A 24699-nucleotide genomic window follows, 5' to 3' on the forward strand; every position below is an offset into this window, starting at 1 on the left:
CAATTTTTTATTATTTAAGTTAAAGATGGCTGTATTCATTGATGCATGTCATGTTTGACACTGTTATATGGTTTATGTTAAGGTAAAAAGAACTGAATAACCATATAAGCTCAATTTACTTGCTTTTTCTTTTTTTTTTCAAGTCAAGAGAACACAATCAACTGAGAAGCAAATACTGAATAACATATATTAAAAACATTTATTAAAAATTGATTTGCTAATATTGAGGATTATAGTTTCTCACAATTATATTTAGTATTGAAAAAACGTTCCAAAGCTTGAATTATCTGTGAAGAATTTTTTTACATTTTTCTTATTACATCATTACATGCTACATAACTAACATAATTCTACTCTTTAGTGCCATTCATTTTCAAAGTAATGTAGATAATAGTGGAGTCTGGGAAAGTCTTGCATTTGTAATTACCCCCAATGTCATCAACATTTCCCCACTGTGCTGGCACGAATTCCCAGCCATTTCTTTCCTGTCCTGTTCATGCTGGAGGGAGGTTGGATTTAGGATGAAGGTCTTGGGAGTCACATGGACCAAAGTTTTTGATTGATGTCCAAAAGCCATTACTACACTTTTCTCAGGCGTGTAGAGTAGTGCTGAACTTTGATGCTGCTTCTGAATGCAGCCGGTTCGTAGATTGTTTTTTAATTGCGTTCATTTGTTCTGAATTTGTCCGCTGCTTTTTTTTTTTTTTAAACCATGTTTCAAACCTCCAGCCGGCGTCAGTTCGTTTAAACTTGTCGTGGTACAACTTTGAAGACTCTTAAAAATACCATCGAAATGACTGAGGAGAGCAAAGCCGAACACAGAGCCGAAAGTGGAAAAGATTTAGAGAAACAGCTTCGTTTGCGAGTTTGTGTTTTGAATGAACTTCTGAAGACCGAACGGGATTATGTTGGGACGCTGGAGTTTCTCTCGGTAAGTGCGACTAATTGTTTCATTAGATAATTTATTCTTTTAAATGTAGCCTATATCTTCCCCATCTATATGGCTTGCCACCCGACAAAGTTGAACGCTCCCGTTATAATCAAATAAACACCTACTGCAAGCGCGCGCGTTGAGTCCAGAACTGCGCGCGAACATTGAACGGTTTGATCAAAGTTAAACTATGTAGCTAAACTTACAGACTAGCTTACAGACTATTTGATTATAATGGAAGGAAATTGCGAATTATGCGATTTTCAGGTGGTCGACTATTAGGCTAAAGGTGTTTCATCATTATTTGCCTCAGCTAGCACAGTTTGCCAAATGTCAGGTTTGTAAAATACTTTTTAAACATAGAACTAATGTTTTTTGTGATGTTGAAACGAAAGCATGCGAGCGGCGAACTGTTGCTATGGTTACTCATCAGTTTTAACATCTTTGGCTAAAGTAAATACTTTTGTCGCTGTTGAAACATTTAAACATATTTATTCTCATTTGCAAAAATATGTGCGTTTAAGGCATTAATTTGGACAAGTGGTCAGACACCCAGGACATAATTCGCACCCTGAATGGGCGCGTTCTTGTTTTGTTGTCGCGTCGCTCGCTTGCAGTAGATGGGCTGTAGCCTACTGAACGCGTCTGTTTAGTTTGGCTATGCTTGGACTTGAAGTGAATGAGCAGCAACAGAGGTCTTGCGGTTGACCTCAAAACCCAGACCGTGACATGCCTGTCAATCCCGCTCATCGATTTGGTTTGAAGCTCTATCTAAGAAGAAAAGGCCCAGAGTAATTTGTCTCAATTTAATGTGTGCTTCTTGTTTTGGAGCGCTTCTCTGTAGTTTCTGTTGACCAGCAGTCAATGTTTGTATTTACAGAGAAAGTTTGTTGCTCAGAGGTTTTATAGCTCCCGGTGTTCTATTTTAACCAAGGCCTATCAATTTTGCCTCAGATGTTTCTCCTAAAATTAAAATAGACACAAATGAGAAACAAATGTAGGCATGCAGTAAGCATATACTCTGAACAGCATAGTTTGGATAATTTAGTCTTGGAGATATCTGATAAGAAATGTTTTCATTTGTATTGACATCTCTGAGTTTTGATTGCAGGTATTTTGGCAAAACCTGGCAGAGTTTCAGACATTGTTGAGAACGTTTTCTCAGGATAAACATCTGAGAAGTAGATGACTTGAACAAAAGTCTCAATTTGATGTTTTTGCTGTCTAGGAGAAACAGCAGATATCAATACTGAAGCTTGTGTATTAAAATTAAAGGATTAGTTCACTTTCAAATTAAAATTTCCTGATAATTTACTCACCCCCATGTCATCCAAGATGTTCATGTCTTTCTTTAGTCGAAAAGAAGTTAAGGTTTTTGATGAAAACATTCCAGGATTTTTCTACATATAGTGGACTTCAATGGAGCCCAAATGGTTGAAGGTCAAAATTACAGTTTACAGCGATCCCAGATGAGAAATAAGGGTCTTATCTAGTAAAACCATCGGTCATATTCTAAAAATTTTTTTTTTTTTTTAATTTTATATGTTTTAACCATAAATGCTCATCTTGAACTAGCTCTCTTCTTTTTCTCTATTTGAATTACGGCAGTGTAGACACTGCTAAGTGTATTACTGCCCTCCACGGGGCAAAGTTTGAACTAAATTGTCATATACAATATGCTAGTGCAAGTATATAACAATTAGTTCAAACTTTGACCTGAGGAGGGCAGTAATACACTTAGCAGTGTACACTGCCGTAATTCAAATAGAGAAGAAGAAGAAGAGAGCTAGCTCAAGATGAGCATTTATGGTTAAAATGTATAAAATTTTAAAAAAATTTACAAAATGAGCGAAGGTTTCTCTAGATAAGACCCTTATTCCTCGTCTGGGATTGTGTAGAACGTTTTGAAGCTGCAATGAAACTTTGTAATTGAGTAATTTTGAACCTCAACCGTTTGGGCTCCATTGAAGTCCACTATATGGAGAAAAATCCAGGAATGGTTTCATCAAAAACCTTAATTTCTTTTCGACTTAAGAAAGAAAGACATGAACATCTTGGATGACATGGGGGTGAGTAAATTATCAGGAAATTTTAATTTGAAAGTGAACTAATCCTTTAAGTTAACATTAAAGGATTTTATCTTAAACAGGAAAATGTTCTAAATGTTATGTATGTTTATAATCTCCATACTGGATGTCTCTAGCAGGGATGTATCCAGGGGTTAAATTGGGATTTGTTATATTGGGGGGCTCTGTGGTTTCAGGCTTTCAAGGAGTGCACATGTGTATGCTAAGCCTACAAAATCTTATCAATTGACAAACTGTAAAAAATAAGTCGACAGAGCGCTCTGCTATGAACACTAACATTTTTGAATATACAAATAAGACATGTTGGGAAAATTTAAACATGAAACTGAACCGCCAGTAGGTAGCGGCAAGTGACTGTCCTAGTCATTCATTCAAACGATTAGTTCAAATGGCTGATTCATTCAAGAATGAGGCAGGTGTTTTGGAATGGGCCATTAAATCTTGGACTCAACAGATTCATTCAAAACGCTGAATCAATCAGTAATAAAACGCAGCAGAGTGTCGCTGTGAGAGATGCGCTGTATGGTTCTGCTGTGATCTTTGTTTGGAACTATTTTTGCTAGAACAAAAGAAGTAGAACAAAAACAGTCAGTAATGCATCTAAAATGTAAGTGACTTTATTAACCTGTATTGAATTTACTTAATTAACTTATTATAAAAGTAAAGTCACATTTTCAGTCGTGATTCTAGGTCGTGTATGCTAGTCATATAATTAGAATGTCATCAAAAAGTTGATTTATTTCACTAATTCCATTCAAAAAGTGAAACTTGTATATTATATTCATTCATTACACACAGACTGATATATTTCAAATGTTTATTTCTTTTAATTTTGATGATTATAACTGACAACTAAGGAAAATCCCAAATTCAGTATCTCAGAAAATTAGAATATTACTTAAGACCAATACAAAGAAAGGATTTTTTAGAAATCTTGGCCAACTGAAAAGTATGAACATGAAAAGTATGAGCATGTACAGCACTCAATACTTAGTTGGGGCTCCTTTTGCCTGAATTACTGCAGCAATGTGGCGTGGCATGGAGTCGATCAGTCTGTGGTACTGCTCAGGTGTTATGAGAGCCCAGGTTGCTCTGATAGTGGCCTTCAGCTCTTCTGCATTGTTGGGTCTGGCATATCGCATCTTCCTCTTCACAATACCCCATAGATTTTCTATGGGGTTAAGGTCAGGCGAGTTTGCTGGCCAATTAAGAACAGGGATACCATGGTCCTTAAACTAGGTACTGGTAGCTTTGGCACTGTGTAGAGGTGCCAAGTCCTGTTGGAAAATGAAATCTGCATCTCCATAAATTTGGTCAGCAGCAGGAAGCATGAAGTGTTCTAAAACTTCCTGGTATACGGCTGTGTTGATCTTGGACCTCAGAAAACACAGTGGACCAACACCAACAGATGACATGGCACCCCAAACCATCACTGACTGTGGAAACTTTACACTGGACCTCAAGCAACGTGAATTATGTGCCTCTCCTCTCTTCCTCCAGACTCTGGGACCCTGATTTCCAAAGGAAATGCAAAATTTACTTTCATCAAAGAACATAACTTTGGACCACTCAGCAGCAGTCCAGTCCTTTTTGTCTTTAGACGCTTCTGACGCTGTCTGTTGTTCAAGAGTGGCTTGACTCAAGGAATGCAACAGCTGAAACCCATGTCTTGCATACGTCTATGCGTAGTGGTTCTTGAAGCACTGACTCCAGCTGCAGTCCACTCTTTGTGAATCTCCCACACATTTTTGAATGGGTTTTGTTTCACAATCCTCTCCAGGGTGCGGTTATCCCTATTGCTTGTACACTTTTTTCTACCACATCTTTTCCTTCCCTTCGCCTCTCTATTAATGTGCTTGGACACAGAGCTCTTTGAACAGCCAGCCTCTTTTGCAATGACATTTTGTGTCTTGCCCTCCTTGTGCAAGGTGTCAATGGTCGTCTTTTGGACAACTGTCAAGTCAGCAGTCTTCCCCATGATTGTGTAGCCTACAGAACTAGACTGAGAGACCATTTAAAGGCCTTTGCAGGTGTTTTGAGTTAATTAGCTGATTAGAGTGTGGCACTAGGTGTCTTCAATATTGAACCTTTTCACAATATTCTAATTTTCTGAGATACTGAATTTGGGATTTTCCTTAGCTGTCAGTTATAATCATCAAAATTAAAAGAAATAAACATTTGAAATATATCAGTCTGTGTGTAATGAATGAATATAACACGTTTCACTTTTTGAATGGAATTAGTGAAATAAATCAACTTTTTGATGATATTCTAATTATATGACCAGCACCTGTAAATATAAAAAACCTCCACATTTTGAATTTTTACAGCAGCATGTTGTCTTTGTGCTGCACTCATTTTTTTCGATTTCTCCTTGAGAGGCTGTGCGAGCCTCAACAGCCCAACCTTGTTACTGTCAGCACATTATACATTTTATATTATTATTATCCATTATGAGTCGCCACTTACACTAAATGTAATAGAATCATGCTTGCGTTTTGGTGATTCCCTAACTATTTTTGTTATTGATGTTTTAATCAAGACAAGTAAAACTGTCTATCTCTTGCCCCTTCAAAAAAATTAAGCGTTAATGTCGAGCCCTGATAAGCCTGTGTGCCTGATAAGCCTCCGGCCCAATTTAACCCATGGATGTATCTGTCAATGATTTGCTAAGGCTCAGTGAGCACAGTAGGTAAATGCCTTTGAGTTTGAGCCAAGAATTGAGGCAGAGCAGGTGGACTGAAGTGAAAACCTCAGATTGGCCAACTGTGAGACTGTACCAACTATCGTTTCTGCCTCTGCTGGAGGAATGGAATACTGTGAGCCCTTCGGCCTGACAGGGGAATCGAAGGCAGGAAGGAAAGGATTTTTTTGTTTGTGTAATGCATATTTTTTCAGGCACATAAGCAAAACATTCTTTAAATAAGGAAATTAGTGACTATTCACTTATTCATGTTTAAAGTTTGAAGCTAAATATTGATCGAAAATTGAAGAGAGCAAGAAAGCATGATATGCGCTTTGAGTTTTCTGAAGTCTGAAATGGTTTCAGTCTAAATGAACCACCAGATGATACATGTCATGATTGATATCCATGAGGTTCTTTTGAAGACCTATGAAGTTGACAGTTTAAGGCACTATATATGTTGTATTCCCAGCTTTCATGCACATTCACATGCTCACATTCCACACAAGTGTTTCCCATGTTGGCGTAGAGAATTTCATTTTGATTAAAACAAAATTAAATCACTGTTCAGACCATTTCAATCCATTTAAATAAATCATTAGCCTGTGGAGAAAGTCATATTTGGTATTAGGAGACAGACCTCCAGAATAATGAATTTTGTCTATTTTATTAACCAGGTCAAATCACAGATAATTCGAACCACATTTGGATGTAGTCAAAGGGTAGTCGTAAGCACAAAGGACCACCTCATCACCTGTCAATCATCTAATCAATGCACTAAGACAACTATTTTTTTCATCGTATCCAGTATTTCCAGTCACTTATTTTCATTTATAAAAGAGTTTATGAGAATATGTTCAGAGACTTCCTGCCATGTTATAATTCGACAGTCTTTGAGCAGATTTGCAACCTCAGACAGCTCACTTTAAAAGTTCTCATTTACTTCGATTATTCCCAATTGGGTTGCAGTTCCAGCCAAACATTTCAGTTTGTTTTATTGCCAGCGCTAAACATAACTTCTTCATTCTAACAGAAGTGAAGAAAAGTGCTTCTTTTGATGATGAAAGCTTGCCGTTGTACCCCCGAGTGTGATTAGGGGGTCAAAGAGGGAACTTTATCAATCCAAGTCACTGGGAAATATCACCCACATGTTCTCAAGGATCAAAGCCTCCACGGGTGCCACTGCAGGTCTGTGACTGATCGCTTTCAAACGATCATCTTCCACAGTAATGTGTCTTAACCAGAATTCCTGAACCAAAAAAAGGCAGAGTTTTAGGCTCAGGAGACTAAAGGAAGCCTGTGCAGAAGTGAAGTTAGACGATAACAACAGTAGGGGACAATGGCTGTCGGGGGTGGTGTTTCATGGCCTGGAGGGCCCAGAGGACTGGTGCCATGCTGAACAGAGGGCATTTTGTGTTTGTGAAAATTAGATGAAGGGGGTCGCTTCCAGACAATATGGCTCCCCAGTGGAACCGGCCTGGAGGTATTGCCAGGAGGGGGACTGTGACGTGAGAGCCTGGGCTCTTTGCCCTCTGTTGCAAAGTACATTTCCTGGTGGAGGAATTCCGGAGAGGTTAGAAGAAATTAGGAAACAATGGCAGACAAGTTGCCTTGTTTGAAACCAGGGGAGGATTGGCTAGTTTGGATCAATTTAGCCTGCAATGGTTAGTTTGTTCTTGGAGAGAGAATGTTCTTAAAAGCTGTTGTTGAGTTTATTTTTAGTGCAAAATACCAGCTGCATCAACTGACAGTTACTTGGCATGCAACGCAATTGTGTCTAGCTATCAGATTAGTCAAGAACAGTGTCTGGCAATTCACATGAGACAGAGGAAGTCTCTTAAAAGATATCTTCAGAGATTTCCCTAGAATGGCTTATGCAACAGCTCGATATAGATCTGATAGTGGGAGGTTTCAGATAATCATGTTTGTATTTGTTAACTGGAGGCTAAGAATGATGATTCTCAATAAGAAGTGCCTCGCTGAGGGAAATAGAGCTCATTTCTATGCTCTTTTACTGCATATGCCATTTGAGCTTATGATATCGGTCACTCAAGTGAGATGAGAACAAGCAAATAAGAAGTACAACTGACCAGCAAGAGTATGCATGAGTAGAGCGAATCCAACAGTAGTGAACAGGGGGAAAGCTTTCATGTCCTACTTTAGGAGAAAAACAGAGCCATGTCTCTGCATAATGTGTTCTCTGGAGTCTTAGTTCTGGATTAAGTGGTCCCTCTGCAGCGTTTTCCTTTTGCAATACCCTGTGGGTTTAGAGGAATTGACCACCCAATGTACTTTTTTTAAAGGCTTAATAATAAAACTTCAAAAGGATTTTTGCACCACAAATTGCAAATACTTTTATTTTGCTTATGGGGTAAACACAAGTTTTTAAAGTCCTTGTGGACATTTCTTATTGTCTATTTAGAAATTTGTTTGAAGATAATGTGGTACAGTTTTCGAAATGACTTGACAATAAGGGATTCCTACTGCTTGACTCATTAGAATGAAAATAGAAGTGCAGCTTACCCACAAACACAAATGAAACCTAGTGCAGGGCTGGCTTAAATAATTAAACAAATGCCTAATGGGGTATTTATACTTAGTCACTCCATAGACTTTTAGTTTTACAGATCAGGACAAAACTAAGTATAAATGAACTCCAAAACACTTTTGAGATACATCCAATCATTCAAAAGGTGGTTTAAAGGGTTAGTTCAACCAAAAATGAAAATTACCCCATGATTTACTCACCCTCAAGCCATCCTAGGTATAATCTGATTTATATTAAATAATGTCCTGGCTCTTCCAAGCTTTATAATGGCATGAATTCATGGACTACATAGTGCATAAGTACATAGTGTATAAGTGCATAGTGTATAGTGTGTCATTTGGGATGCAACTTTTTTTTTTCTTTTAGCCTAAGAATCTTTGGTTCTTGTAGATTTTGATTCTTCCCACAAATCTGATGTTAGCTAGGACAATATAGGTATATGCTTAAGTTGATCTGTTATTTGTTTTCTCTTGTTCTGTTCATTTACATTCAGTCTGAGGCCTTTTGATTTGTTGGTGTCACATGACCTGCACTAATACTAAAGGGAGGGTTTTATATAATTTCCCAGCCAGGCAGTGAACCTTGCAACCCCGTTCCTTGGGGTCACAGTTCTCCATCCTCGACCTCTTCCTCTTGGTATCCTGGTTTATCCATCTGTTGCACTGGAAACTTGCGGGCTTGATCATCATGCCCTCTTCCCCCATTTATCACTGGCGAAAACTTAGAGCTATTTTTGTCTCAAATTGTTTAAGGCATTTTTATTGTTTAAATCAGTGTTTGACATTTTTTGAGGCTAAAACATTTCCTCTCAAGACTTTGTTTGACACTTTTGAGTAGGGCTGTGTGATTATGACAGAAATCATAATTGTCGATTATTCCCTTGAAGTTGGAATTGCAATTATTAATTACGATTATCATAATTTCCATTGAATGATGTTTTGAATAGCTTTATAACATTGTTTGAAGCAACTCTATATTTTTATATTAAAAAAACAAACAAAAAAACAAGCTAAAATCACTCATCCTGAATTTTTTATTGCTTTTCTATAGCATTAAGCCTCAAATGTCAACTGTAAATTGGTTAGGTTTCTTCTTTAAATAAAAAAAAACAACAACAAAAAAAACAATATATGGGCCATTTTCCTGGTTGCATTTGCACCGCCAGTAGGAACTCTGAAGTGACGTAAACCGCGCTTGTTGTTGTGACTTTTATTTTGATGGCGCCAAACAGTGCTCGCATTCTCCGTCTTCATTAGTTTACGATCTGTTTAACAGTCCTGCTGTTACAAAGAAAGTAGACAGTATATGAAAAAGTATTAGCTTTTGCTGTGTGGTTGATGCCCAGTGTTGCTAGCTGAGCAGAAATTCATAATCATGTTTCGCTTGGTCTGCCTCAAAGTCGCACTGGATTTTCTTCTTAGCGTAAAGGTTGAGAGGTCCATCTATCGCTGTTTTCCATGTTTGTAGAGTAAATATAGGCTGTGTACATGGCTTTTTAAAAATGGCAGGTGCTGGTCCTTCGCTTGCGTTCGACCAATCAGCGTACACTTACGTCACTGGTAGTTCCTATTGTGCTGGGATAGTCCTTTTACACTCTGAAGTAGTTGTGATTGCCTGATTGGCCTCTTACAACTTGACATGCTTTAAACACCTCTTAAGCACACTGCAGAATAATGTAAGTGGATATTTTTTTAATCGCGCCTTTGAACGATTACGAAATCGTGGCATCCAAATCGTAATCGCGATTAGAAATTCGATTAATTGTGCAGCCCTACTTTTGAGTCAAACAAAGTCAAAAAGTTTTACTCTCAAAATGTAGGTTGACACTTGTTTGAGTTTCAAAATGTTTTGCTTCCAACTTTGTGTTTGAAAATGAAACGGTATGCTCAGTGGGTGTGGTCAACAGTCTCTGATGAACGAAAGACTTATTCCTATTGGTTCATTTTCTGTGGAATGACAGTCTTTCCAACTACGTGTATGTTAGTAAGGTAGATAGGAAAAGTGATAAAGAGGATAAAATAATTAATCCTCATTTAAATATTTGAGACATTAAGTAGAAAAGTGGTAACAAAACTCCTTTTTGGAGTATCACTTTCTTTCTCACTTGAACACTCTTTTTGTCTCTGTCTCTTGCCATTTTTTAACAGCCTTCACCTCCTGCATATGTTCCATCCATTATGTCCCAATACTGTTTACAAGGAGTTGTATTTTCCCCTTGCTACACGGAGGATCATTAAGATTCCAATCTTACTAATGAGTTTGGCTTTCTTTTTCCACTGTATGTTCTAAGGAGTTCTCATGCGCCGCAGACAGCCGTTTTAACCAGCAGAGGCCTTCCTTTAACTTATCCTGAGCTCTTTTTAAGCAGTATGCTTAACTAGCTCCCCAAGGCTCCGGCCAGGTCGCCTCATTCCAAATGCACAGCATGAGCGCAAAATGTGTCAGCCATTTTTCTATTCCTGTGACAGTCCAATTCATGGAAGAGAACAGAGGCTTTTTGTGCCCCTGAGGGAATTTAGAGGTGAGGTTCGGCGTTCAGTCTGAATTTACATGATGGTGCTTAAGAACAAGGAAGTTGTCGCTGGTGGGGAGGAATTGTGCCCTTCCTGCTGTTGGGGTCTTGAGGTTGTTTGTTTCCGTGATTGAGATGGAAGCATCTAATCACCTGTGAAAGCCCTCCATCATTCAGCTGCAGCTAAATCCCACATTGTTTAAAAAGTCTGAAGTGATTTAGTTTATGGCCCTTCAGGACTTTCTCTCAAATCACATTGTTCAACAGTTTTTTTTAAATCTCACTGTTATGCTTCTGGGGAGCAATTGATTTGTTCTCATGGGACTACCAAAGTAAAAAACAAAAATGTATAGTGATCTTCATGCATGTCCCATAATTAACCTCTTGTTTGTTTTTGAAATTGTTTTACACTTGCATCCATCTGTGTCCCAATGCGTTGGTGTGCAGTCCTGTATGTCATGTTTGTGAGTGCACAGGGGGCTACGAGGGGCTCTGGCCATTGAGTTCCTTCAGCTTTTGTGTCAGTGTGAGCAGGATTTCCTTCCTTCCTGCCCCTCCCCTCCTTTTACATTGTGCTCTGCTTCCCCTGCACATAGAGCTGGCTGCGGAGGCACACGGGCCGCTCCACACGACTAGAGTCTATGCCAGGGCATCTGTCTCAGATCAGGCTCTGGAAGACAGCATCTGAATAAGAAACCAATGGTCAGATGTTTTTTGGTCAATTTGTTTTGGAATATGGCAAGGGTCATAGTGACCTTTTGGGGGGAAATTTTCTCTCCTATGAGTTTTGATTATGGGCTGTTAGTCCAGGAGATGAATGAAGCATCTTTGCTTGGCCAGCTGGCCATTCAATTGAGTGTACGTGAGCAAGTGTCAGCATCTATGGAGCATCCATGGTCATGTGAAATAGCAACCCTTAGTGCTGCAGTTGCACCACCATATGATGAGTAAGGGGCCATTCACACAGAATGCACTTTTTCATTTCAGTGCACTACTTTTCCATTGTTTTTCTATGTAAACACATGCTAGACAGACGTGCAAAACCCTTGCGTCTTTTGCGGCATCTCGCGCATGACATGACGTTCTAAATACGTGGCGCTCAAGTTAAAATCAGTTCAACTTTTATAAAAAGTGTCTCAAGACCTTGCATTTTTTCCCCATTCCACTGCCCGCATTCTGTGCGAACATGATATCAAAATTAACTTGTTGTTGTTAATGTGTTTGGTCTTGTTGCTGCTGTTGATTATAGCTGCTGCTGCCGCCAATACACACAACAATACACACGACATGCTGCTATGAGCAAGCAAGACATGCTGCTGCTGTACAAGAATACATAAATCACCCCCGTAGCAGGTGGAGCCGGGGATGGTGGAGGGTTTCTGAAAATGCACTGCAAACTGCTACAGCAAACAATAGGCAAGAATTTAAATGTTGAGCAGCAAGTTTATTTGCTACCAATACAGCAGGAACCAATCAGATATGTCCTATAGAGAACAATGTAATTGCAAGCAGATTGGGTTAGGGACTTATGAGCCTTCACCATCTAGAGTTTAATGGCAGAACTTTGTATTGGGCCCCATTTTTATGAACTTTTCTTATAAATTATATAATTCATTTTTACTTCCAAAAAGCATATTTTTCAGTGTTTTAGAGTAATATGTTTATTTTATATTTTGTTATTCTGTTTTCTGAATTCTATACACTCAAGACATTATTTTTAAATGTTGATCTCAAAGCATAGTTGTAGAAGATCAACTACATTATTTACATTATTGTAGTGTCAGCCCCATGTTATTTGGGATTCCTTCTGAAATCCTTCTCAGGCTTTTTAGTTCTTGGAATTTCTTAAAATGTCTGGATCCCAAAAAAGAAATTCAGGTGAAAAACAGGAAAATCCAGTGTAAAGTAAAAGTGCACATGGAAGTAAAGGGTAGTGAGGAAAGTGAAGGGCTAGAAACAGTGATTTGGCGGAAGTGATGAAGGGACCGACTGGCCACTATAAATCAAATCTGTCCTTGATGACCTTTGTTATTTTGTTTTGTTGTTGTGGCAACAGTTACAATCATTGTGTGAAAGTTGACATAGTGTGCAGTACAGTGACCACAAACAGTTCCACAATATCCTGTATAGCGTATCAAAGTATTTCCTTCTAACGGTCCCACAAAGCCTTCTGAAATCTGAATACAGAATGCTTTTTTTAAGGTATTTGCATACAACTTAATTCACCTTGTAGCTTACAGTTATTAATCTTGGTTATGTAATTATGATAATATTGTTTTTTCTAGTACAGTAACTTGATTTAAATGTTTCACTGGCTAAATATAATTTGCTGTGGCCTTAATGGACTCAAAGATGTGAAATGTTACGCATGCGCACGATGTCACCGTTTTCACAAATTCACGTTTTTGTTTTTAACCCGTTTGGCGACGATAACCCGCTTGAAACCCGTTTTTAAAAGTATGCATTTTTAGTCCCCCAAAATGCTATTGTCGTGTAAATTAACAACCTAAAACACATAAAAAGGTTTTGTTTTTAGCTGAAAGTGGTGTATAATTGGCCCCTTAGTCTCAGACGTGTGCTATGCCTAGATGGTGCAACAGATATTAATTCTACATTAAAAATGCATTTTACGTCCAGCCTAGGTTTTGCTCCAACCTGGTCTCATGGAAAAACGTACCTGTGGGAACGTTTTCGCGAGTCACAAAAATACATACCAATACGTACATATCACTGCAGTTTCCAACAGAAATGAACACTAGAGGCAGTAAAACAGCAAGTGCTTTTAATTGTTTTCATACACAGTTACGATTACAGGGTCACACTGTAAAAAATTAATGTGATTTTAACTGTAAAATATTGTAAAAATGCTATTTTGCAAAAAAATGTTAATAGGTTAACAGTAAGTTCCCGTACTATATACAGTGAAAAACTGTAAAAGTTAACCAGACATTTTATGTAATTTTCACAGAAAAATGCTGTAAATTTTACAATCTTTAGAAGTAAAAAAGAACAAATCAATGTATAATTTACAGTCAAAAAATGTAAACTGATATTCCCACAATTCCCTGTGCGACACTCCACATTTGAAAGTATTTTGTTTAAATAATCATGTTTCTTAATAGTTTTTGTTAGCAATTATGTACATTAGGGTTTTATGTTACATCTTCTGTTGTTAATAAGCTACTTGTGCTGAACTCTGATTCTTCATGTGGCTTTCTCTTTTACCACCTGCATTATTATGGTGGTTGTGAATATATGTTAAAGGTACAAAACAGATTTTAGTAGTAGTGTGTATTGTTGAATGGTTTACATTCAAATTTTCTTGTTTGTAAATTACTGTTTTATACTGTAAAATTTACAGTTTGTTTGTTTTCTGTAGTTTTTACAAAATTATTCTGGCAACCACAGCTGCCAAAACTATTTTGTAAAAACTAAATGCAAAATTTGTCGGTGCCGATGGCCTCATGGGCAGCGCGACGACATGTAACGCCAATGCGCTTTGGCCGACCCGAGTTCGAGTCCCGGCTCGTGGTCCTTTCCCGATCCTGTCCCCCTCTCTCTCTCCCACTTCGCTTCCTGTCTAATCACTGTCCTATCATAATAAAGGCAAAAACGGCAAAAAATAAATCTTAAAAAAAAAAAAAAAACTATGAAATTTTTTTTACTGTGCAGATTATGGATTAATAAAGACTTGTTTTTACGTCTCCTTGCACAATATTATGTTATGACTTCAAAACGCTTTTTACTAAAGTGCACAGTTTGTAAACGAATATATTTTGGACTTTGCATCAGTTAACCAGCTCAATATGTTTCGCTTTTCTGATTTAACAAGCTTGCTTGGTAGCTCAGCTGATACGGAGTTGTACTTAAAACGAGGAATCCTTGGGTACAAATCCGGGGAAAAACGAGTCACGGTAAAAGACCTCAAAGATGAGAGATCAAAACAAGCTAAAACGGCACGATTACGGATGCTTTTTATGTCACATTTGCTTTTGTTAACACTATTGGGTAGGTTTAGGTGTAGTGTTGGTGGTACGTTATATTAAAAAAATAATGGAGTACTACACTTTTTGCACCACTCGCCGGAAAAAATTTCAAATCAGAACTGGTGATTTGTATAAAAATCAACGTCACAGAAACTTACCATATTCCTTTATCTGTTCCGGGAAAAAAATGAACATGCATTTAGGAGTAGCATCTGCCTGCATTTTCAGGACCGCATTTCTAGGACCGCAGTTCTAGGACCCTAGCAATGATTTAGTTGTTTAATTGATTAAGTTTAATTTATATATTGTCCTAACCAACCCCTAGCCCTAAACCTACCCGTTGGTAATGTTATTGATTAAATTTAATTGATATATTGTCCTAACCAGCCGCTAGCTCTAAACCTACCCATTGTTAACCCTGTTTAATTATTTGAACTAGATGGCGCTGTCACAAAAACTAGGGTCCTGGAAATGCAGTCCTGAAACTGCTGCGGTCCTAAAAGTGCAGCCTCCAGTATTGCAGGCAGATAATATTGGTGATATGTGCCTATTGGTATGTATTTTGTGACCCGCAAAAACGTTCCCACAGGTACGTTTTTCTAATGAGACCAGGCTCCTTTCAACAGGGTATACGTCCAGCTGGTGCGACTGGCCCCAGGTGTTACCAGACAGCTGCTAAATGAAAAGTTTATATGAGAGATGAGGTGGCAAAGCAACATTATCATATAACAGATGTACATAAGTAAAGCGCCATTCATGCTGACAGGGATTTTATCACTAGAGGTCACCGCGTTGATGTACTGTTGGTTGCTTGTTCCTACTGCTGGTTGTCCTGATGTTATTGGTAGGCTGACAAATGAGGTGTATTGTCTGTAAAAAATAATGTAATTCTATTTTAACAAGACTCAACAGCTTTACGTTGTTGAGAAATATTCCAAATGCAAGAAGTAATGCCAAATGCACTGGCCCTTTGATGTAATATAGCATCAAAATACATAGCAAACAATGCATTGAATCAAACTGATCATGGAGGTACCGAGATAATATTAAGTATACATGCTTTGAAACATGTTAATGAGTTTGCTTCTTGAGCACAATCGATGGGGTCTGTAAAGCGGCATGTAAAAGATCATGACTTACAGTATTATGAGACCTAATGCTTGAAACCGCTTGAGGATATTGTCAATTCTTTGCCAGTCCTGGCTGCAGTGCTTCCTTATCTCTGATTTGTTATTCAATCCGCACATAATCAAAAGTCCAACCCAGGAGACAAATTGAGTGAGCACTGTTTCATCGTACAGGTCAGTTAAAGGCTAGTGCCTGGAACGGGAAACCGCAAGTGCAGCTTTTAAAGCTAAGCCCCGATTCTTATTCATTGACAGACTCCATGATGCCTGATTCACCTCAAACCTTTGCAGGATTGTCCTTTGTGGCTCCACTGTAATCGGCGACAGACTGCTGGTGCCATCTTCCCCGTCTCTTGTATTCTGCTAACTAGTCCCGGCCTCCAGCGGAGTGACTGGCATGCTGAAGGGGTTAGTGAGGGCCACTGTTCATTCATACACAAAGATGGCATTGATCCCAGAACACTTGGAGGGGGCACTTTTGGCCAGCCCTTTTCATTGACATTCAAGCTGTCTTTAGGGATTTCCAAAAGGAAAGACAAAGTTGTTTTCTCTCTTTCCCTCCACTGACGGTGTCCAATTGCAACCAAGTCTGAGGTTCTAAGATCCCCAATAGCATCAGATCCAGTAAAAATTGGCTTTATTGAACAACCCAAGACAGAATTCAAATCAATAGCACTGTCGAGTGTGCCACGCATGCTGACTGAGCTTGATACGTGCATCTTAAAATTCAGCTTGTCACCATGGGCATTCAGACGCCAGTCTGTAATGGGATTTTGACCCCTTGATACACGACAATAAGCTTCGAAAAGCACATGCAGTAACATTAAATTAGCTATATTGAAAATAATAATAGGAGATGTGTAGAAGCATTCTGAAATGGGATTACACTGCATATTTGTTTGTCATTGAGACAGTTGGAAAATTTGTCATGGGAGCTGATACAACACGATCACGGCCCTTAAGCCATCGCTCATATCGTTTTCTTGAGCTGCAGTGGGATTAAAATTATGGGTGTCACATGGCAGTTCTTCTCAAACATAAGAAAAAAACAAAACAATTCCAGTCTGGTTTTGTGCCTCTTTAGCTGGTGGACCAGCATAGCCTTACTGTTCACCTGCAAAACTGGCTGGAGAAGCTAGTCAAGTAGGTGTTTAGCTGCTTAAGGTAGTTAAGATGCCTGGCTGAGAGACATACAGAGAGACATAATAACATTCTTCGTTTAAACAATGCTGATAATTATTCTAAAAATCCCAAAATTAGTCTTTCTCTCTGACAATTGTCAGCGGCTGCATGAAAATGTATTTCTGCATGCCTCCTACAGTATATTATGAATGTGGGTTTGCAGTCTACATTGTATTGTGTAGTCTGATTCATGAATAAATTGCTATTACGAACTTGATTGAAAACATACTGCATGACCAGTGTAGTCCAATTCATGAACTCTTATAAACTGGTTCTTTTTAGTGGCTTAAAACATTCAGTGACTCTTATGAACTGGGTCTTTTTAGTGGCTTAAAACATACAGAGTGACCAGTGTAATCCGATTCATGAACAAATGACTCATATGAACAAGTTCTTTATATTGTATAATAACAATAACAAAACAATAGAGATGAACCGGTGACACACCCTGACCCGTGACATATATTAAATCAAAACATGCAGAGTGATCAGTGTAGTATGATTCATAAACAAATGACACCAATGAACCGGATGTTTTTAGTTAGTCTAAAAAATACAGAGTGACCAATGTAATCCTTTTCAAAAACAAATGACTCTTATGAAATGGATATTTTTAGTCAATCAAAAACATACAGTGAGCAGTGTAGTCTGATTCATAAACAAATGACTCCTATTAATGTGTTCTTTTTAGTTAATCAAAAACATACAGTGCGACCAGTGTAATCTGATTCATAAACAAATGACTCTTTTGAACTGGTTCTTTTTAATTAAGTGGAAATTTCTGTCATTAATTACTCACCCTCATGTCGTTCCAAACCCGCAAGACCTTTGTTCATCTTCAGAACACAAATTAAGATATTTTTGATGAAATCCAAGAGTTTTTTTTATTTCCCATAGAAAGCAACAAAATTACCACGTTCAAGGTCCAGAGAAGTAGTAAAGACATAGTTAAAATAGTAGTAATAGTAATAGTAAAATAGCGACGAGAATACTTTTTGTGCACAAAAACAAAACAAAAATAATGATTTTATTAAACAATTTTTTGGAAAAACCTCTTGGATTTCATCAAAAAAATCTTAATTTGTGTTCCGAAGATGAACGAAGGTCTTACGGGTTTGGAACGACATGAGGGTGAGTAATTAATTAATTTTTATTTTTGGGTGAACTAACCCTTTAAGCAAAAAAAAATACAGTGTGACCAGTGTAATCTGATTAATAAGCAAATGACTCCTATGAACTGGTTCTTTTTAAGCAATTAAAACCATACAGTGTGACCATTGTAGTCTGACTCACAAACAAATGACTCTTTTGAACCGGTTCTTTTTAGTTGATCAAAAAAATACAGCCTTACCAGTGTAATCTGATTAATAAGCAAATGACTCCTATGAACTGGTTCTTTTTAAGTAATTAAAACCATACAGTGTGACCATTGTAGTCTGACTCACAAACAAATGACTCTTTTGAACCGGTTCTTTTTAGTTGATCAAAAAAATACAGCCTGACCAGTGTAATCCGATTCACGAACTAATGACGCTAATGAAATGGTTCTTTTTATTGAATCAAAAACATACATTGTGACCAGCAGAGTATGATTCATGACTCTTATTTGTCACACAGATAGAGGATAGTTTGGAAATTAACCACAGCAAATTTGGAGTCTCTCAAACTCAAACCCTCTAATGCCACCAGCATCTTTAGGTTTGCGCTCATATTTATGCCAATAACTTTTGAACCGCAGTTTTGAACTGTCAGCCAAAACATACAGCCAGCGTGACCAGTTTAATCAGATTCATGAACAAATGACTCTTATGAGCCAGTTTACAAAAGATGGCTTATCTGTTAGAATCAGTCTAAAACACTGTATAATTACTGCTTTCTGCTAATGCTGTATAATTTGCTTTGAATTTCTTTTAATATTAATTTCTTTCAGTAAAATGAGCATTTTGTTTTTGAAATATAGAGAATCAGTCAATCTGTATCCATACCCAGCCCTTTAAGCCGGTGTCTCATGTTGTCTCCAAAAACAATGTTAGTGTTCTCTGCAGGGTGTAGTGCTTTGTGGTGTCTGACTGTCCGAGGTTGAAGACGCAAGATAAAAGCGGGCTAGACAGGTGGGCGTTTGTGAAAAAAAAACAACATATATTGTAAAATTGCCTTGTCTGTGTTATTAATACCAAAGAAAAGGCCATGCATACATGAGGTTTTAGCATGTCCCAAACCAGCATGTTAGCTCCCAAGGCATGTATTTATAGTAAGAGTTTCCTGTGGATGTTTCCCATTGGGGTCTGCGGAGGCTCGGATGGATCCTGATGGTGTTATTAGCCACCATTAAACACAGGCTTGTTTTATGCTCTTCTTTGGATCCTCCATGAAAAGCCTGTTTTGTTGCTCGTGCTGTTTTTCTCCGAATTTGGTATAATGTCTCACACTGTCACAAAGCAAAATCCTCTCATGGCATGCAGGCTTTGTTGATGTTGTGCAGAAATAGGCCCTGGTAAATTGAGTTTTTCCTCCACAGGAAGAAAAGCACAGGCCATTTCCTCAGACGCCCTGGTGTGGGTATATGAAGGAGGAGGCTGGTCTCAGACTTATGTTCATCATCTGTCTGGAGAAAGGAAAATGAATGACTGTGGGAGAATGAAATTTAATGATGAACACATACAGATAAATGTGCAGGATTAATAAATAAAAGTACTATTAATAACAAATAGAAAATCATTTATATTAAGTGTTAATGATGATGATGATGATTATTATCTGGTTCCAAAATGCAACTTATTAACATTATTATTATTATTATTTTTATTACTAATGATGATGATGACGCTTTATTATTAATCAACTATTATTAATTGTTATAAAGAGATGCATTTTGTAACTAGATGATTTATTTACATCATCTACAGCAGGGCTAACTACTGTAGTTCATGCTAATTAGCCAACGCTTGACCCCTTGACATGTTAGTTCACCCAAAAATGAAAATTCTGTCATTTATTACTCACCCTCATGTCGTTCCACACATGTAAGACCTTCGTTCATCTTTGGAACACAAATTTAAGATAATTTTGATAAAATCCAATGGCTCAGTGAGGCCTGCATTGACAACAACACTTTCAAATGCCCAGAAAGCTACTAAAGATATATTTAAAACAGTTCATGTGACTACAATGGTTCAACCTTAATGTTATGAAGCGACAAAAATAATTTTTGTGCGGCAAAAAAACAAAATAACGACTTTATTCAACAATATCTAGTGATGGGCGATTTCAAAACACTGCTTCATGAAGCTTCGAAGCTTTACAAATCTTTTGTTTCGAATCAGTGGTTCAGAGCGTGTATCAAACTGCCAAAGTCACGTGAACCATTGAAATTTTGAAATGTTTCGAAACACTTATGACATAACGAAGCCTCGTTTACTGAAATCACGTGACTTTTGCAGTTTGATACACGCTCCGAACCACCGATTTGAAACAAAAGATTCGTAAAGCTTCGAAGCTTCATGAAGCAGTGTTTTGAAATCGCCCATGAACTGTTTTAAATAGGTCTTTAGTAGCTTTCTGGGCATTTAAAAGTGTTAATTATCTTGCTGTCAATGGAGGCCTCACTGAGCCATCGGATTTCATCAAAAATATCTTAATTTGTGTTCCGAAGATGACCGAAGGTCTTACGGGTGTGAAACGACATGAGGGTGAGTAATAAATGACTGAATTTTCATTTTTGGGTGAACTAACCCTTTAATCAAGTGGTTATTATTTTATCTTGTCTTTTCACTGTGTGTTGCAGTTTGTCTTTAACAGTATGAATGAGTTTAGAAAACAATGACAAATATCTTTATCCCTTCTTTCGTTTTCTCCATCCATATACCAAGTTACTCAGACTTTAAAGGGTTAGTTCATCCAAAAACTCACCCTCTTGTCGTTTCAAACCCGTAAAACATTCGTTGATTTTCAGAACACAAAGGAAGATATTTTTAGTGAACTACCACTTTAACTACCAACTCCAGTAGTTTAACCGCAATCCGTTGGAGATTAATATTTTATAAATAAAGTGGTATTTTTTTTATTTTTTTTTTGCCTCTTCATAAAAATGAGGTTAAACCACTGGAGTCACATGGATTACTTTAATGATGTCTTTACTACCTTTCTGGGGCTTGAAAGTTGTGGTCAATGGAGGACGAATGAACGAATGCCTTACGGGTTTGGAATTACATGAGGGTGAGTATTTAATGACAGAAATTTTATTTTTGGGTGAACTAACCCTTTAAATTTTGTGCTGTAGACTTGGTGCAGACTCTGAATGTTTTCTTTCACAGACTGAACTAAAGCCTGACCCATTTACCACAAAACAGAGCATCAGTGCATCATCAGTGAACAAAGAAGCCATTCATAAAATTATGTTTTGTTTTGAATGGAGAGTGTCTGCATTTCAGCAGGCACGGAAATTATCGAAAGTTACCTGTGATTGACCGCAAACGTCATGCAGTAGTTCCATTCTGGAACCCTCTAATAGGTTTTCAGGATTAGTTAAAGGGCACTAAAATTCAGAATGAGAGAAACAGAGGGAGATTTTCCAGTCTTATATAGAAATGCGTGAACATAATTATCATATTATATTTAATGGCCATAAGTGTAATATTGGTGGATCCCTAGACTTGTATTTTGCTGTGTCGATTTAGTTTCCCTCTGGATGGGCTTGGGTTTGATTTCTTTATTTGTCTTGTGTTGTTGCAGAGGAGGGGAACATTTATCCATCATGACTATTTTCTAAGGCTGTCAATTGGCTGTCATACATAACTTGTGGTCGGAAAGAACATGATTTGTGTCATAGATTGTGTGTGCAAACCTGTCATTGATTTTTCAGGGAGAATGACAGGCAGCTGTACTCATTCAGAGACTGGATGAGATAAATGCTGAAATTTTGTATTACATAACCGTTAGAGGTGTTCCAAAGCCATTGACTGTCATAAGGAAACAGGCAGAGCCACTGAATGGCGTCTAACTGTAACTGCAGAGTTATACAATGAAGACTGGCTTTGTGTCATTTCCACCACATGCATGTATACAAACTAGAAGTAAACAGAGCGTGAGCTTTGGCCACTGTGTAGGATTTGGGGGGCGGAATGTCTCCTTAGCTGGACAAATGTGTAAACATATTCAAACCCAAACAAACATACACATGCCAGTATACATTTATTGCTTCCTGGATGCAGTAAGTAGAAGAAATGACTACAATTGTACATACAGTCAAACCAAAATGTATTCAGACACCATGAACATTTCATTCATTAATACAGTTTATTCACTATAGTTTAAAACAATGGTTATAAAATATGATCTCAGAATTAAACTGTGTCAGAAAAAATTAATCTTAATTATGTCAGATAACACTTAAGCAAAACATGGTCAGGTCAAAGTGTCTGATTAATTTTCGGTTCCAAATTTTTATTAATTTTACTGGTAGTCCACTGTATGAAGAATGTTTGGGTATAATATGTCACAGTTTACTTTATTTTGCTATCTTCACTTACATAAATGAACTATAGTGTCCTGCACCCACTAGTAAAAATCAAAAATATCAAAAATGTCTGAATAATTTTTGGTTTAACTGTACATACATGTATGCATACATGTACATTACTGTTCAAAAGTTTTGGGTCAGTAAGATTTTTGTTTTTAAAGAAATTAATACTTTTATTAAAGGTCCTCTAAGCGATGTCACACGTTTTTAGGCCAAAACATTTTTTGTCACATACAGCAAACATCTCCTCACTATCCGCTAGCTGCCTGTCCCCTGAACACACTGTAAAAAAACGCGGTCTCTGTAGTCGCCACAAGCTCCAAAAACGGCAACAAAAACAAACTGGTGCAGCCTGGACCACGAATCATAATAAACATGCTCCAGCCAATAACCGACAAGAATGATTTTAAATGCGCGTTCATGACTGTTTCAGGAAGCACGGATGGGAGGGGGAGGAGGAGGAGGAGGGAGGGTCTAGCTAGCCTCTGTTTTGTTTGACAACACTTCGAACGTCAACAGGAAGTTGCTCCACCCAGGATCGCTTAGAGCACCTTTAAGTAATGGCACATAAAATTGATAAAATGTGACAGTAAATACATTTAGCAATGTTGAAGATAGGGGTGTAACGATACGCTCAGGTCACGATACGATACGTATCTCGATACGGAGTTCACGATACGATACGTATCACGATATTTTGAACAAAATGAAACTGAAATTCAAACAAGATTTATTAAAAAAACTAATAATTAATTAACAACAAATAATTTTCCTTGTTGTACATACAAGATCACATTTCAATAAAATAAATAAATATAAAATTTTAATAAAAACCTTCTGTATTCAAATTAACAGTTGAATAGGGCTGTCTGTCACTGAAAAAAAATGTTAAATTTAACATGAACTTAGAATTATGAATAGGGGCCGTTCACATATCGCGTCTAAAAGCGCGTGGAAGGCGCGGCCGCACCGCTTCTCCTTCTTTCCAAAGCGCTTGCGCTCCTGTGGCGTCGGTCGTTGCTATGCAACCATGAACTGAGCTCTCCAAGAGGATCAGGATGTTTCTGCAAAGGATAAATGATTTCTAGCCCTTGCATTAGTTTTACTACGAGATATATTGATGGAGATAAGATATAAAAACCACCATGTACAGCTATGATCAGCTGTTCGGCTGAGCTTTTGATGTTTTGTTACGGAAAGGCCATAGCTGATCGGTTGATTCTTGTCACACGACCTGCGGTGCGCTTACGGCATTCTGAGAAGTTGGGAATTGCATGCGCGTCGCGACCGCGTTGATCCAATTATGAGCGCGCCTGCCGCGCAGCTACATTTGAAAATAATAACTGACTTGCACGCGGAAAAGACGCAATATGTGAACGGGCCCACAGAACTTCTTAAAGCAAAGCATCGCAAGCGTCTTTTGCTTTTCTGTGAGCACAGCTGTTGCTGTGCACTGCGGTGAAAGAAAGCCACGACTTTTCTCACGCGACCATGCAAGAGACTGACATGAGAAACGTTTAAACCTTGCAAGATTCAATGTGTGCCCGAAACACTTACTGAACTAGAGAGCTCATTAAGACACACCATCTACGATAAATCGTTACACCCCTAATACTTATAGTAATTTAAAAATGTGGTAGCATTGGATCTGGACAGGAAGGATAACTCTGGGAGTTGGAAGGGGTGTGTCGCGATTCTGCCTTCTCACATCGCGATACAGGTTCGTGGACCTGCATATCGCGATTTCGGTTTCATATCGCATATCGTTACAGCCCTAGTTGAAGAAGATCTCTAATTCAAATGAATTGTTATTGTGAACTTTCTATTCATCAAAGAATCCTGAAAAATCCTGTATATTTGATCAAATAAATGCAGCCTTGGTGAGCATAAGAGACTTCTTTCAAAAACATAGAAAAACTTACCAACCCCAAACTCTTCAATGGTAGTGTATACATACATGTTTTAAATTCTTTCTGGAGGGTTCAAGCCCCAAATTAGGATGGTCAGAACCCCTCAAAGCCCCCCGTAAGTTGCACTGCAGTCTGAATATTTTTCTATGAGAACTTAACTGAAACCCTGCTGGCATTGAAGATATTAGTATAAGAATGACTTTATGGCTTGGTGC

General features: G+C 37.9%; 1 protein-coding gene across 1 annotated transcript in view; it reads left to right on the forward strand.

Annotated features, from left to right (window-relative positions):
* The first annotated feature begins 415 nt into the window (after positions 1–415).
* The window catches only part of prex2 (phosphatidylinositol-3,4,5-trisphosphate-dependent Rac exchange factor 2), a 174386-nt gene continuing 150102 nt past the window's right edge, over positions 416–24699 (forward strand). The window contains exon 1 of the mRNA XM_048175299.1: positions 416–931. Coding sequence (XP_048031256.1) covers positions 794–931 — 138 coding nt within the window. The 5' untranslated portion in view covers positions 416–793. The remainder of the gene's footprint in view (positions 932–24699) is intronic.

The sequence above is a fragment of the Megalobrama amblycephala genome, linkage group LG22 (assembly GCF_018812025.1).
Source record: "Megalobrama amblycephala isolate DHTTF-2021 linkage group LG22, ASM1881202v1, whole genome shotgun sequence".
Lineage (NCBI taxonomy): Eukaryota > Metazoa > Chordata > Actinopteri > Cypriniformes > Xenocyprididae > Megalobrama > Megalobrama amblycephala.